Source organism: Onychostoma macrolepis, chromosome 21, assembly GCF_012432095.1.
Source record: "Onychostoma macrolepis isolate SWU-2019 chromosome 21, ASM1243209v1, whole genome shotgun sequence".
Lineage (NCBI taxonomy): Eukaryota > Metazoa > Chordata > Actinopteri > Cypriniformes > Cyprinidae > Onychostoma > Onychostoma macrolepis.
This window is the reverse complement of record NC_081175.1, coordinates 12,147,983-12,164,446: the sequence shown is the minus strand read 5'-3', so window position 1 is coordinate 12,164,446 and position 16,464 is coordinate 12,147,983. Positions and strand designations below refer to the sequence as shown.

Here is a 16,464-nt window from a genome sequence, read left to right as displayed (position 1 = left end):
ATGCGGTTGCGCACTTTTACACTAAATTTTGAGCAGGCACTGCCTTAAAAAGGTGTGTAAAAACACCTTAGTTAAAGTTAATTTTTTAGTAGGCCTATATATTTTACATTTAACTATAAAGTACGTATTCAAAATAGAAATCTTATAAAAACTAGAAAATTTTAAAATCTTACCAACACCAATAAAAAATGGAATAGACATTAGTAGGTGCATTAGTACCTATGAAGAATTAATAATAAAAATGGAATAGATACCAGCAACAACTGCAATACATATTTGGAAGTGAACAGTTGGTATTTTAGTTACCATAGACAACATTTTTCGAATTGTTAACATTAGGCTACTTGAACTGGGATACTGAGTAGCAAAGTATCTAATATAAAAGTTACTCTTGGAAAGGAAAAATTGTGCACTAGTTACATAAACATAGCATATTTACATTCACATTTTTTAGACTAGGTGTTTCTCGCGTACTCATTCATTAGATGAGCAGAGGACGGTACAGCACCCTGGACAGCGACAATCTAAACGCGTTACATGTAGAAGCCCTCTGACAGTAGGCCAGTGGAAAACACGGTGACCTGAAACTCATTCACTGACAGAATGGTACCAACTTCTAATCATATCACAACACTAAGAAAAAGATGCAGTGTCATTTTTTTCTTTGCAATTGTGAGAGTGGGATTTGAGTTGCCGCTTTTAAAAAGTAGCCAATAACTGAAGGTTAAAATGTGCTTTCGAGGAACAATTGGGATCAATCGAATTTCTTATTATACAAAGGTCATAAAAATGCTGCATGCAAACAGGTGACACATAACTGTTAGCTGGAAAATACTCCCCGCGTCCTGAGTGGAGTTTTAAAGGCTCCACTCCCAGTGCAGTTGTTCTGAAGGCCCATTACACAAGCGCAGACCAGCAACTTTCTATTCCCAACAGAGCAATGAGCTTTAGGTCCTGACGGCTACAGTTGAAGATATTCTGAGTCATTCTGACCTTCTATACCTTTTCATATCCGAACATACAAGCTGTGGGCCCTGTCTGATGGCTCCGCCATGAACACTGCTAGTTAATTACAATTGTCTTGAGGAAAGAATTTGCTATCCTACAAATGAGCAGCGAGCGCGCGTGTACCTAAGCATATGTCTTTGCATATGTCTGATGATACCACGAAAAACCTTTAAGCGTTTTATTCCTGCCCAATATTGCTGCAGAGACGCCCCCACAAGCCCCCATCTGTTACTTACACCAAACATTTGGATGTCATCCGCACCACACATAAGCATACAACCGAAGCCGACGGCCAATGTCAATTTGCAAGCCTCTGCACAAGCATTTTGTGGGCATAAACTTACCGCAGTCTTCACACAAGATCCTCCCAAGATCTTTTTTCAGGTTTTTCCCACTTGTATCTAAGGGCGCAAATGACGCTTTAAAAACCAAGGGTTCATCAGTTGGGTCCATGAAAAATATATACTTGTGATTCTTCTTCACTTTGGCGCACGGAGCCTCCGAGCCAAATTCCCCCACGGTGACGAGCTGCTCCCGCTCCAGACCCCCGCTGTTTCGCGGCCACACGTCCAGGACTTTGACATTCACACTGTACGGCTCCGCTGAGACGTTCTGAGGCGCGGACTGCACCTTGCCCTCAATCACCACGGCGGATCTGTAAGCCTGGTCCTGCAGGGAATTCAGACTCGGGGAGTAGCAGGCGAAGGAGACCCCGATGAGCAGCATGGATAAGTGTACCGAATCAAGCCTCCTCATGCCGCCTGCTTTGGCTCGATGGTCGGTGGTCGCGTTGCGGCAGGGCTGCGGGGCGATGGCGGTGGAGCTGGGTTGAAGGCTGAAGAGACTGCGAATAGGCTCCAGTAGCACGGCGGCGCGGCAGACCTTGCGTAAGTGTCCATGCCATCGGGATCCGCTGCTTTTTTCCGATAGATTTGCAATCGGGAAACACCAGCTGGGAACCGGAAACGGCGTAATGCTGCTGGGTTAATACAGATCCCTCAACTGCATTCTTCCGAAGCGCTTTGTAAAATGCAGGGAAAGTCGTGGACGCTGCCGAAGACACGAGCAGGTATCCGCAAGACGCCGCCAGTCAATCTTTGCCCCGAAATTGCAGTGGTGAGCGCGCCCTATTCGCCACTGGCTGCTGTGTATCTTCCACTGCAGTCGAATGTGAAATGCTGCAGTAAACTATTAGGGCTACTTTCGATATCCCCTCAGCACAAACGTTGTAAGAATCCACTTTCGTAGCGACAAAACGCTGTTGCCGTATCCCTCGCGCCCCGTCTCTATCCGCCACCCCGATCTATCAGGGCAAGATTCCCCGCACAAACGGCAGATTCACGGCTGGGGTGCTGAAACGAACGCCCATGCGCCGGCGTGTGCGTCTTTAGTCTCCGACACCCCGAGAAAAATGGTCAATCCATGATCTCTCCCATCGCCAATCCTCATCGAATTAAAAAAAAAAAAAAAAAAAGAAAGAAAAAAAGAAAAAGAAAAAACACCAAAATGTATGGTGCAAGGGAAGAGCCCGCCTCAAATCTCCCTGTAAATCGTTAGAGCACCGCAGAGGTTTGCGCTGCTTTGAGCGCGATGGCTAACAGTGCGAATGAATGAGATTTGAATGAGTTTTGCGTCTCATTCCATTACTAAATCATGCCCTGCATTCAGGTCACATTCGCCGTTCTGCCTCAGAGAAAACAATGATAGTGAGGCGTTGCATCAAATCCATAGGCTACGTCTGGTATCCGTTGCATTGCTGATGCCTGGACGAATGAGAAAATTTTTAACAAATGAAATGAAGGAACATCACGAATGTAGCAGCAGACTGCATCAAACGCAAAATACGTGCACAAGATGGTAAAGCATTTATAAACATACTTGGCACGCACGAAATGTTTAAAGGGAGATGATAAATATCAATATTAGACTTTAACCGGTTAGGAACGATACGTAAAATAACCTAAATCCTGTACTAAACGAAGGCTGAACCTGTGGATCTGCGAAGGAGCGCAGCTACAACTTCACTAAGGGCGACATCTGCTGTTTTGTGCGCACACAGAGGAAACCACAACACCTTTCTAACTTGTAAGATGACTGTGGGGAACCATGGGTAATAAATATCGCAAATTGTAATCTCTCAGACGTTTTAATTTATTCAATTTTAAATGAACGAACAGTGCACAGTACAAAACAGTACTCCAGGATTAATGCCCCTTAATTGGAGTAACTTGGGGTTAGGGTCCTGCACAAGGCACAGTGGTGGTAGTTCATAAACTGACCCTTTCTGAGATTTCACTGCTTATTTGTAGGTTGCTGAATGCTTTCCTTAAGAAAATAAATAAATAAACCAAGCTATAGTGTTTATGGCCTAACTGACAGGACCTAAATAGCCTAAAAATGTGATTTCAGAGATATATGAAATATGAATATATATTTTACACATTCTATCAGACAAAAATGTCTTTAAGTGTTGAAGTGGTGCATTGTGCCATATCAAGTTAAATGAGTAATTATAACGTTGTGGTATAGATAGGCCTTTAAAAATAAAAGGGTTGACAGTTTTATAGTTAATTTAGCCTGTGCAAGGTCATGACACCAAAAAGAGTTTAATGCCAATGTTTCTACATCTACATTCTAATAATCATATAATTGCTATAAAAATGTACACGTGTCGAACATGTATAAAGGAATTTAAAAGAGGAAACGCTTGTCCTTAAAGGGTGATCTTGAAAGAAAGTATTTAATTAATTAATATTTTCATTACATTCATTTAAAACTTCTAAGAAAATGTAATAATAATGCAATATATAAATAATAAATGATGCAAATATAAAAATAATATAAAAATATAAAGAAATGCCTTTATTGCTATTATTCAGTCTAATAAAAAAAACAGCGAAAGATGACGAAAATGTTATATTTAGTTGATGTGTTAAGAAAATAGGCCTACCTAAGGCTATAATATCGCATGTTAAAAGCTCAACATAACAAAGTTCGACATAAACGCACCCTTATTGTGGAATGAAATCAATGCCTAAACACTTCTTGATCTTCACGTTAGTGGTTCAGAAATGTGGAGGTGGATTACAAATTTCTTTATTACTTGTAGGTTACACAGGCACACTGCACCAACTCGATAAAAACAAAACTCAAATCTGATCGATCATTAGAAACGCAGTGGCGGGACTCGGCGGTTACTGTCCATGGTTCTGAAACAGCGCTGCCCTCGACCTCCCACCGACCAAACTACACTGAACTACAAAGTAAAATATGAGTTTAACGAAATGATTGTTTATACGGTACAACCACTTTAAATTAATCCGAAAATTAAGACATGACACAGTCCACGTGTACACGTGATAACATGACACTTTTAGGCTACAAGTCATCCTATCTCTGTAAACCATTTGATCATATCAGATATGATAAAGAGCTTATTCAAGCTTTTCTTAACACTACAAACTTTTTATTATGTTTTAATAAGTTAGTCCCCACTGCAGTTTGCTACACCCTTGAAAATGCAAAGTATTTAAAGGTTTATTGAAGCACCGTAAATTAACCCCAAAATCCTGAGTTGACTTGGAAGATTTAAAAACTTACATTCATACGTTTTTCAGCAAATTAATTCTAGGTAACATTGGTTGACAAGACAAGTGAAGTAGGCCTACTTCAGGGTTATTTGAAACAACCCACTTTGATAGAACTCACATAATAAAGTTACATAATCGAACCAATATATTTTTGTTTGATTATTTATTGTTTTTATAACCACTGTGACATATAAATAAGTTAATCAAACACATGTGCATATTACTTTCGCATGCACACTTAATTTAACAACCCAGTAAAAAGGTGATCGTGACTCTAGTTTTCGATTCTACGACATTTGCAGCTTCTATAGCACGCCGAATACTCGGAATACATTTCATATTAGATGTATATGAAGTATTCTCCTACATCAAAACAGCTAAAACAGCTCGTCCAGCTGCAATAGCGCGAAAGCGACAGTGCGAGGCGCAAGAGCTGTTTGCTTTTGCCCAGCTGAGCGTGCTGACATCAGACTCCACGCGCACTGCGTTGAGCTCGTGCGTGCGTCCGTCTCCATGCCACGACTCGCTCTTTCGTTCCATCTTGTGAACGGCGCATCGGTGAAGCAGCACCGCGACAGTGTTTACAGTAGGCCTTCAGGGCTTACAGGTTTTCATCTTTGTTTTTGACAGTGTTCAACTGCGAAGGGCTTGCACAGGGGCTAACGCTCTGCCTGCAGACTGAGCGGGGTAAGATATGCCGAACCACGTCGCTCGTTATGAGGTCTGCGACTTTGGCAACAGCACTGCACTTTACGATCATATGTCATGGTATTCCGCGGTATACTTGTTTTTGTCAGTATAACAACCACGGAATTAATGTTCGCAGCCGTGGGCAGATATCACAGACTGCTTGCGCAAACTCGTTAACTGTTTACAGTGCTGACAGACAGCGAGGCTGTCAGACTCTATCTGTCTGTTGCGGCAAATCCAGTGTGCCATAGTGTGACTGTGACATACCATTATGAGTCCAAGCTCACAGAGTTCACCTTAGACCAAAAAAACAAGCACGCCTTTAAGTGACGGAGTCGACGGTCCCTCTTTCCTTCACTCAATGTCTTTTTTTACGCACTGTCACTTGTGTTAGGCCCATGTCAAGGAGTTTACAAGTGCATTAGAAGTTTCAAATGACAAAATGTTAAGTAACAATTAAGAATAACCAGTTAAGTCATTCTTCATTCTAGTAAGCAACAGGCCACATAAAGTTAGGGACCACTAACTTTTATGTTTAGCCCGAGATAATATAATTATTATTATTAGACCTATACTTTTATTTATTTATTTATTTTTAATCAGGAAGAAAATCACTTATCTTAGACACTGAATTGCTTGGAATGCAAACATTGTTTAAATGCATTTATTTAATTTATAGTATATTAAAATCTCTTCAATTAAAGACATGCACTTGATTTATTAAAACATATGCTAGAATAGACTGGACTTTAATAAATGTGTATTTATTAAAGCATATGCTTGAATAGACTTGATATGTGTAAGCAATTGAATACATTTTATAACTTTTTCATAACTATAAGGCCCGATGTTTATGAATGCTGTTTGTATTCGACGTGTGCTCGTTCTTTAGAGAAACTTTAAACACTGAACAAATAAATGGTCTGGTAATGTACATGTTCATTCCATCTATTTACTGCATTTCTGCATTTCAGTCATTTTCAGTGTTTCTATTCCAAGGCGTGCATAAACGCTGCATGTTCCTTATTGCTTTATTTGAGGACTGAGGAAAATTGCAAGCATATGCCCCCTATTACCTCTCGCACAAACATACAAATACACTAAAATGCCTGGAAAATTGCATGGAAAACACGTCGAGGCTCTCTCAATTGAACATTTATTATTATAGTAGGCTAACCTACTGTTGTAATAATATGGATGTTGAAGATATACATTTCAAGACATGAATCAGTGCACATATTTATCTAAATTATACGTATTTAAAAGGAGATTAATTCTATATATCTCATTTTAATCTACGTTACTGCAGACTTTTGATTTAGGAGATTTTATATTTTAACTTTTGGTTCTTTCTTTTATAGCTTGCATTGGTATTATAGCTGAAACTTGAAGATTAAAATAACATTAATGGGCAAGAAAATTGTTTATTAATGACGATGTGTTATTTTTTTTACGTCCACAGCTCATTTATGAAAGTAAGAAGGTACGATTAGGCGCATCAGAATATTTCAACACAATCCCGTCTCTGAAAAATGCGTTTTGCTTGTCAAATCCGATACGTCTATCACAATTGTACTAATTGTTAACGAACACGCTGCTAAATTATTTAAATGTTTTCTAAACTAAACGATTAGAGAGAATCAATTCTTGGATGCGTGAAAAAATAATAAACGTTTATTTTCCAGGGTTTTCCCATGCTTACAATTTCAAGTAAATTACAGAGCAGTTCAATAAAGTTAAAGAAAATACATTAAAAACATTAGTGCAGTTATCCAGTCGATGTTTTGTTTGATGTTTTTGTAAAATACCTGTGGGTTTAAATATGGGCAATATTTTTTTTACAACTACAGGAAAACACGCAAATAATCTAATAACTAATAAAAATCGAAATCAAAGTGAGGCATTTCTACATTTATAGAACAGTTTGCTTTGAAAAGCATGTTTATAAACCAATAAATCATTTTTTTTAATTTTGTATTACATTGCCAATCATTTTTAAATTAATTATATGGGTTTTGTGCGGATTGACAAAGAAAATAGTAAGAAACAAAGCATTTAGGTTTGATTAACATTATGGCTATGCATTTGACATATTTTTGTAAATTATATTAGCCTATTTTACTCGTTTAATCTAGTATTTTTAATAAATAGGCCTATACAAATGCCAGAAACCCATTACTGATTTGCCTATGCTTATTTTCTGTTTTGTGATATATAGTATCTGAGAAACGTTACAGCTGTATTGAGACGAACTGCATGAACTGTGTTACTGTTCTTATAATATGCAAGCCACGTTTAGTTTTAGTACGTCGAGATATATTCTCCTGCTTATAACGGTCATACTACTCTTAACCGCTTTGGTGAGAAAGCATCCATCACAACTGTATCAATGTAAAGTTGAAAACATATAGGCTATATTAATCCTAAAATTCAACTAGGCCTACATCATTTTCTTCAAACAGGCCTTGAACACAATAGCCTATCACAAAAGCCGTTTCAGACACGCAAACTTCCTTAATTCTTACATGCAGGCGATGCTGAGGCTTGATTTAATTAGAAACCTCCGTTAATTGTTTATATTTTTTACAAGGGGATTTTTTTTCGATGATAAAAGGTGAACAACTACAAAACAACAATTATTTGGGTATGTAGTTGATTATAATGGATAATTTGCATCTGGTATAAATGCATACAGCAACGTATGTTAAATAATAGGCTACTGGATGAAAATAACTCGCATTGTAGCCTAGGTAAGTGCGTAACATAAACCTACAGAAAATGTAACATGTAGGAATACCTCACGGCGTTACCCAAATAAAATTCAACCACCTTAAAAGCTGAAGAAATCAAATATCGAATTGAGCTATTTATTATAGCTCAAAATCATAGCCATTTAATGCATTTTGCATAAATGCATCAATACGAATGCATCTGAAAAATTAATTTCCAATAAACTATTTTATTTTTGCCATGCCAAAAAAGGGGAAAAAAAGCCGAAGTGAAGGATGAACTAAATGAAAGCCTAACCAAACACAACCGGAAATGTTTATTATGTTAGCCAGTTTATATTTTGCAAAATTTCTCATTTAATTATCGTAGGCTAAATAGAGGGATGCGTGAGCGATATCAGTATGAATTAAATCAATTTCTATCACTTCGCATATAGAAAACTCATGCATTTTTTCCGTTTTCGGCAACATTTAATCTCCCGTACCATTTTAACCACTGTTTAATAATTAGTTTTCTAAGCTTTAATCTTGAATAAAAACTTAAAGGACTGCGAAACTTAAGCAAATGGCTTTTGTAACGACTGCATATAGCCTAGACTAAAATACATTGACAGCAGTGAAACATGCTCTATATTAAGATACGCGGTGAAGGCAGCACGCACTCAGTACGCAGCGAATTGAATGTTTTACTTTCGCTTTGAATTGAATTTATTGTCATCTTTCAGGACAGGCAAAATGTGTGATTAGAGAGTGCTGCTGCAGTGTTAGACCTTCTGTACGATAAACTTATTTGGATTCTGCACAGGTCTGAACAGCGCTCGTCTCCTCTCCTCACACAGATCTCGCGAGAGCGGTGGCGTGGCTGCTTGGCAGTAGGCTTGCAGTAAGACAGAGGGAGAAGGCAGGCAGCAGCATCATGGCGGACAGAGACAGTGGAAGCGAGCAGGGAGGAGCAGCCACGGGCCCGGGTGTCGGTTCCATGCACCCAGTGACAGGAGGGGCGGGCTCGGCTTCCGGGCTGCAGCACGAGACGCAGGAGCTTGCCTCGAAGCGGGTTGACATCCAGAACAAGCGCTTCTATCTAGACGTAAAGCAGAACGCGAAAGGCCGCTTCTTGAAGATAGCAGAAGTCGGGGCCGGGGGAAACAAGAGCCGCCTCACGCTCTCCATGTCTGTGGCTGTCGAGTTCCGCGACTATCTGGGGGACTTCATCGAGCACTATGCCCAGTTAGGGCCGAGCAATCCGGACATAGCGCAGGACGAGCCGCGGCGGGCGCTGAAGAGTGAGTTTCTGGTGCGGGAGAATCGGAAGTACTACATGGATCTGAAGGAGAACCAGAGGGGCCGCTTTCTGAGGATCCGGCAGACCGTCAACCGGGGGCCCGGCTTGGGATCCACGCAAGGCCAGACCATCGCTCTTCCAGCCCAGGGACTTATCGAGTTTCGCGACGCGCTCGCCAAACTCATCGACGACTACGGAGTGGAGGACGAGCCGGCGGAGCTGCCCGAGGGAACCTCTTTAACTGTGGACAACAAGCGCTTTTTCTTTGACGTGGGCTCCAATAAGTACGGGGTGTTCATGAGGGTAAGCGAAGTCAAGCCCACCTATCGCAACTCTATTACAGTGCCCTACAAAGTGTGGTCGAAATTCGGCAGCACTTTCTGTAAATACGCAGACGAAATGAAAAAGATTCAAGAGAAACAGCGGGAAAAAAGGGCATGCGAGCTTCAGCAGCAGCAGCAGCAACAAGAGGAGATGCACGGAGACGAGGGGGACGAGGATTGATAGTGGAGAGAACCATGCAAAAAATAATCCGAATAACCTAAAGAGAAATTATACGTACTTTGCTGTAAAAAATAAAAAAAAAATAAAAGAGAGAGAGAGAGAGAGAGATACATAAAAGATAAGTAACTGTTTTAACTCCAAGGGAGCACTACCCACAAAAAATACAAACCTCCACAGACTGACAGTCCACCCATCGCTGGATGTCATCCACTTACCCACCATTAATACAGTAAGCGGCTGCTAAACCAAGTAATAACATTATATATGAACTGTGTTTCCTACTTGACGACAACAGAACTGAGTGTTTCTTTTTCCCTTATTAACCGAGAACTTTTTTACACGTTCCAAGATATTATAAAAAGTGTTTGCAATGGAGTTATTGCCGAGATTACGAGGAAGCGGTTCCTTTACGTGTGAGCTAATGACTTCAGCACAAATCAGATGTTTTAGTTTTTTTAACCAAATTTTCGAATCATCTGAAGAGGTTGTCATGGCAGCCATGCCACTAGATATTCCAAGCATCACCTGAGGGCTAGATAGGAACCCTGATGGGAGGGAAAAATATCAACCTGTTGATTGACAGAGGTACAGGGGTCAGCAGAGCGAGTGGTCGCTGTGTGCAAGCATCCAGAGGCGGTGGGCGACCTCTTCGCAAACATTCTGAGGAGTATTACCAGTGTATTTTTTTAATTGAAGTTCTTGTCATGCAGATGATATGCTATGTATTTGTGTCTCGTTGTCATGCACAGTGTATTAAAAAAAAAAAGGTACTTAATAAGTAAGAGCAATGACAACAGAAGAGAAAGAGCTCTCGAAAACCTTTTTGTAACTAAACCGGACCCCTCGATACAAACATACAAAGAAACGTATGAAAACGCTCATATAGAAAAACATACAAAGTATGATTTTGTGAATCAGATGTATTTCAGTGGAGAAGAAAACAACCCACGTTTTTAGTGGGGGATTTGACAAACAATCTGTTAAAGGGTTTAAAAACAAATATATAGAAATATATATATATATATTATCAGTCTACCAATGAGAGGATGAGTGGCGCCAAGGAATGCTGTAGTTGCATGTTAACCAGTACACAGCCACATTGAGGTGGATTTCTCAATGTTCGTCCTCAAGGACTCATCTCTGTAATGGTTTCAATGTCCATAACGTCAGTAATGTTTGGTCAGGTAGTTGAATTAATACTTGTTTTTTTCTTTTAAGGAACGAGTTGTCCGATAAGTACGTGTACATACTAAGATAATATATCAACTCATTTGACTGTTTGATCAGACATCAATGACAAGTCTTTTGAAACGAAAGCCCTTTTTCCATGGGGGCCCTTGAGGACCTGTGTTGGGAGACCCTGACTTTAATGAAACTTGTTGGGGAGCATACTCTTCAGCATTAAACAACCTGGTGCCTTACAGACTCCGCATGCTTATACACTGGCTGGTGCTTTGGATCTAAGTTTGGGTTCTTGTTCATTTTTTTTTTTCTTTTCCCCTTTCCTTTTCTCGTCTGGTTTTGTTTGGCCCTGGCCCTCCCGTATGCTATTGCATAACTCGTGGTCTGTTCGGTCCAAAAGCAAATCATTCTGATCACAACGAGTGACTCAGAAATCACCTAGGCATTTTTCCTCACCTTGACGAAAATGTATTAGATGCTACATGCCAGACAAAAGGATGTTTAGTGCTTCTACACAAACTCCTTTGGTGTGAGGTAAACTTCCGTACTGAAGCCTCTCTGTAGTTTGGCAGTAGTGTGCCACTGTCACAGACCAAAAGCTTAGTCGAGGGGTGTGGCCAGGATTTTTTTTCGCCCTTTCCTCTAACTTTTCAGTGTTGCTTCACGTAATTTGTCATTTTGGAAACTTTGCTTCACAAAGTTTGATTTTTTCTTTCTCTTCCCAGTGCTATATTTCATTACTGTGTGCAATATTGAACGTGCCAATGTTGGCAATATATGTATATCAATTAAATATATGATTAATATTTGAAAAGCATGTGGCTGAATTCCACGTTTATTTCTTTAAAAGGTCTTTATTTCTTAAAAGCCTTTATCTGCACTTAAAAAAAGGTCTGTATCTGGAAAAGAAACCAATTGTAATGAACAAGTTTCACCCAGGTGAAGCGAACACATAGCAGTTATCTATCCTGTCTGCACTTTTTGTGAATGTTCATGTCATAAACGCGCCCGTTTCGTCTCTGTTCCTCTTGACGTGGGAGGGCTGGGGGTTACTGGAATGAAACAACGGGGGGGTGAAGGCCTTTGGGTAAGGGGCAATGAATATGTATCCTTAATTTCCCAACAAATACATACATGGGATGATTCTAATGATGAAGGTGTGTGATGACCTCTTCTCTCTTCAGTAGCACATTGCTTTCCCAGCTGGAGAAAAATGTCTGACCAATGTTTGTTTGAAAATTATCTCAACAAGGAATGCCTTGTGCCGTTATTATAATTTTTTTCTTTATCTCTTAACTTATGTTCCTTCCCTTTGCAAAGAAGTTCACTGAATTACTCATTCGGCGGTTATGCGTCAAATATAATTTATGTACATTTTACAAATTAAAAAAAATAAAAGGAAATGTTAATTTACCCACCTCTCACGAAAAGAATGTTCAATATCAGTGTTTCTGTGTTTCTTTTTCTCGTGTGCAACGGTTCAGGTAATGGTTGATGTTGTGGCTCTGACTTCAATGAAGTTTTCTCTGTGTACACAGAGTTGATGTAGCGCTTTTGAAGGAACAGAATTATGACCTGAAGCATGCAGACTAACTGATCTGTAATAACACATGTCATAATGTCATTTTGATGCAATTTCCTTTTCCTGTATGGGTACTGTTGATTGGTTCCAGTGGTTAACCAATGTAATAATGTGCACTAACAATACCACTACATTTTCTAAGGAATGTGTAATCGTATCAAGTCTTTTATCACCTTATACTTTTCAGAACAGAACTGTTAAGAATATGAGATAATATACTACAGTATGACTGAAGGGGTCTTTCTCAGAATAACCATAATAACATTCATTTTTTTTTTTTTTTAATTGATACTGTTTGAGCTGCAGTTCAACGGCCATTCTGTTGAATGTATCATGAAAAATCATATACATTTGTCAATTCAAGAATGAGTCTTATTTTATGTCTTAATTGTGCCTTATACTAAATCTTCATACATGTTCACAAAATATTGCTGCCTTGATTTTCGGGATTTCATTTGAACTGGATCTCTTGCTCTCTTCATATGTCATATTTTGTAAAAAAAAAAAAAAAGAAAAAGAAGGCTGATCTCTGTTTGGTATAACAGATTTCTGATGTTCTTGCTGCAAAACAAACCAATGATTTAGTTTTATTTATATTTCATTATTATTATTATTAAATAGCATGTATTGTGCTGCAGCAACGTCTTTTAAAACCATTGACTTAAAACATGCCCCAGTGTAGTTTGGTTACTATGAAATAGTAATTGGTTAATTATTATGAAACAGAGCTGCTTATATGGTTATGCTACATAGGTTTAAGGGCATTAAATTCAGTTTTTAATGACAATACTGAATGATGAACACATTTTCATTGTCCATGTGATGAAATGGAATTTGAGTTAGTTTTACATGGAGGCCTGCATTTACCATAAATGATGATTCTAAAATGTTAAATTTAAAGAAAATTACTTTTTTTAAATCAGATCTCATTGCATTCTCCTACATTAAGTAAGTTGCAATGTCAAGAACATGTTACAAATATAGAAAACAACTGCTTTTGTTGATTAAAAAAAAAAAATCTTATGTGAGAATCATCACTAATCATGACAGGTCTGGATGGGCAAATCAAATATAAAAAAATACAACTTGCAAATGGCAAAATGCAATTATGGGGCACTTTATATGATCACAGCCCAGCAGTAAATGAAGAAAAAGACATGCTAATTAACTTATTCAAAATTCTAGACATTATAGCCAAATTTATTTCATATTCTCAGGGCATTGTGACAATGATACATAAAAAGTTGGATCACAAAAACTTCACAGATATAGCCTCAATGCTTGCTTGCCATCTTCACCAGCAGATTTGTTATGAGAGATTTGTTTTTCCATTTAGGTGAAGACAATTAAGCAAACAGATGAAGACTGGATTGAAAAAAGTGAAGCTTGCAAAAATGTATAATTGCTGTATTACTCTATTACAGCATTTAAAATGATTTTTTATGACTTTCTAACCAATAGGTGGTGCTTTTATCAACCGATAATGTACAATCAAGGCATGATGGCAATGACCTAAAGCAACGATGCATCCCAATTCACCTACTTAAACAATGCACTAAATGTATATATGTACTTTTTTCTCTTTGGAAAGGTACATACTTTTAATGTACTGCAAAAGTATGCAGGTAATAGGATGTCATATAATTGTCTTGATGCCACATACTTATTTGTTTAATGCATCCTGTCACTATAAACTGGTCTGTCACTCATCCTGTTACAGTTAACATCCTGACATTTCTATTTTATACCCTTCATTTATTATTCATCATTGCATTTCATTTTTCCTACTCTACAATGCTTTCTACCATACTGGATAATCTAGACAAGAAACAGCAACACATTACTTAAGATCTAACAGCAAAGCTGTCATGACATGTCTTTATTTATTGTTTTAATCCTGGATTCCCATACTGTCAGACTGATATAACAGTAGGCAACTCATCTTGTTTCTTTTTGGAGAATGTAACACAGTATAGCTATTTGGTAATACAAAATAAAAATAGGCAATTTTCCCATTTTTAATATGAGTTGCACACTTTTTCTTTAAGATTTCCAAGGAACACGTACACATTGAGATGTGCATTAAGCTCCCAGTTAAGATTATTAATCATTCAAACCCTTTATTAGCATTTCTGTTCCCTCTGAAAAAGGAGCAGCTGGGATTCACCACTTAATGAACCAATCAGTGTCTTCCTCTGACCTTGAAAGAACAAAGTAGATTTCTTTTTTATAGCACTGATCCATTAAAGGTGAAATGTGTGATTTCTGCACCACTTGCGACAACGAATGGAACTGCAAAAATAACAACGGGTTTCCTGAACAGCATGTTGTTTCCGCTCTGCCAAACAAAAAATAATGCTTTTAATTATACACAAATCACCTTTACACCTATCATTTTAAGTAAAATAAGTTATGTGGTTAAAATTACTTGAAGAGCATTTATAGTTTTGTTATATAACAAATTACATAGTAAAAAATATATAGTGAATTTTAAAAATCGAAGTAGTGACACTATTAACTTTAAAAATTAAAAAAAAAATCACTGATTCATCCGCCTGTGCCTGTGTGGCATTTTAGTTAAAAACTGTTTCTAGTTTTAAATTATGGAATAAATTTGATTAATAAAAATCCAAGTTTAATGCTGTCAACCTAAAGGAAAGCCTCCTTGTTTTGTGCCAGATAAATACTATTTTGGTTGTAATACAATTTTTACTGCACAACCCTCTGAATTACTTGATTCTGATTGGTAAATCACAACATTGAGTGGTCAAGTGTTTTAGCCTATATAATGACCACTGAAGTGTATATTTTACTGTAGTACAGCAACATACCGGTGCTACTTTCATATCTCTTGTATCAATAGATACAAGATTCTCATTTATGCCATTTGGCTACAAAAAGCATCTTTCTACTATTCAAAAATATCTGTGTATTATGACTAAATAATGTGCAATCAACATTTCAATAATTTCATTATAATACAGTTGATGTTTTCTAGTACATACCTACCTCCCCGTTTATTTATTTATTTATTTTATTGTTTGTTTGTAACATTTATGTTTTTGGAAGAAAACCTATGCTACACTATTAACAAGGAATTAATAGTGTAAAACTATTTTGTATGTTTATATTCTCATACCTTATTAAAACCAACTACAATAATACAGTAAAAAAAAAAAAAAAAAACATGCACGGTAATTCATTTTACCAATTTGCAATTACAATCTTGACAGACGTTGTGAAACTTGACAGGGTAATCAGCCAATCACAGAGATTTCTGCCTTGTGTTTTCGACTGCATTTTCAGCAATATCCACTTCACATTCACAACACCTTTAGTGTTTTTTACAAGGTGACATCGCCAACTGGTCTGTCATGCATAGCTGTTTTCGCGGATTCCGAGGGGATCGTTTTGACTGTCGCCCAAAAAAAAAAAAAAAAAAAAAAAAAAAAGAAAGCAAGAAAGAAAATTGTGTAAACGCACCCTCAATAAGCCTTCCTCTAAAGTTAGCCTTTTTCTAAAATGTTACCCTTTTTACATTGTCGCTGTTACACTTTTGTAGGTTAGTGTTATTTATACTATCTTTTTGCTCTTAAAGCACCACTGAAAGATAACAAAATATGTAACGTTAATGCTGCAAAATGAAACTTACCTGAAACAAAGCTGTCCTTGACTTCTTTTATAAAACAGCGATTTTTTTTTAAAGCAAACTCCAAATATTGTGAGCTCCCAGACCAATGTTTAAACATTCTGAAGACAAGTACCCTTGATTTATGATGTGACGCAGTTAATTAAAAACAGTTTTTTCATTCCTAATTTTAGCTAAACCTTGGGGGTTTGCACGCTGTTGTGATGCCACCATCAGCCAATCAGCGTTGTGGCGATGTCATTGGTCAC

General features: G+C 37.9%; 2 protein-coding genes across 14 annotated transcripts in view; one reads left to right on the top strand and one right to left on the bottom strand.

Moving 5' to 3' along the window:
• nrg2a (neuregulin 2a) overlaps positions 1–16,454 on the bottom strand; it is a 101,738-nt gene extending 85,284 nt beyond the window's left edge. For 2 of the 12 annotated variants that reach the window (XM_058758789.1, XM_058758795.1), the window contains exon 1: positions 1,353–2,416. In XM_058758789.1, the coding sequence (XP_058614772.1) occupies positions 1,353–1,764 (412 nt within the window). In that variant the 5' untranslated portion in view covers positions 1,765–2,416. Of the gene's footprint in view, positions 1–1,352; positions 2,421–16,219 lie in introns of those variants that run through there. The other 10 variants (XM_058758792.1, XM_058758796.1, XM_058758801.1 and 7 more) reach the window with 9 other exon arrangements.
• Positions 5,094–14,861, top strand: puraa (purine-rich element binding protein Aa). Of its 2 annotated transcripts, none has more exons than XM_058758805.1 (2): positions 5,094–5,285; positions 8,857–14,861. In XM_058758805.1, exon 2 carries the CDS (start codon positions 8,934–8,936, stop codon positions 9,801–9,803), a length of 870 nt encoding a protein of 289 aa, XP_058614788.1. In that variant the 5' UTR covers positions 5,094–5,285; positions 8,857–8,933; the 3' UTR covers positions 9,804–14,861. The 2 variants fall into 2 exon arrangements, with proteins under 2 accessions (XP_058614788.1, XP_058614789.1); XM_058758806.1 differs by having other exon boundaries at positions 8,823–14,861.
• Positions 16,455–16,464: the final 10 nt, after the last annotated feature.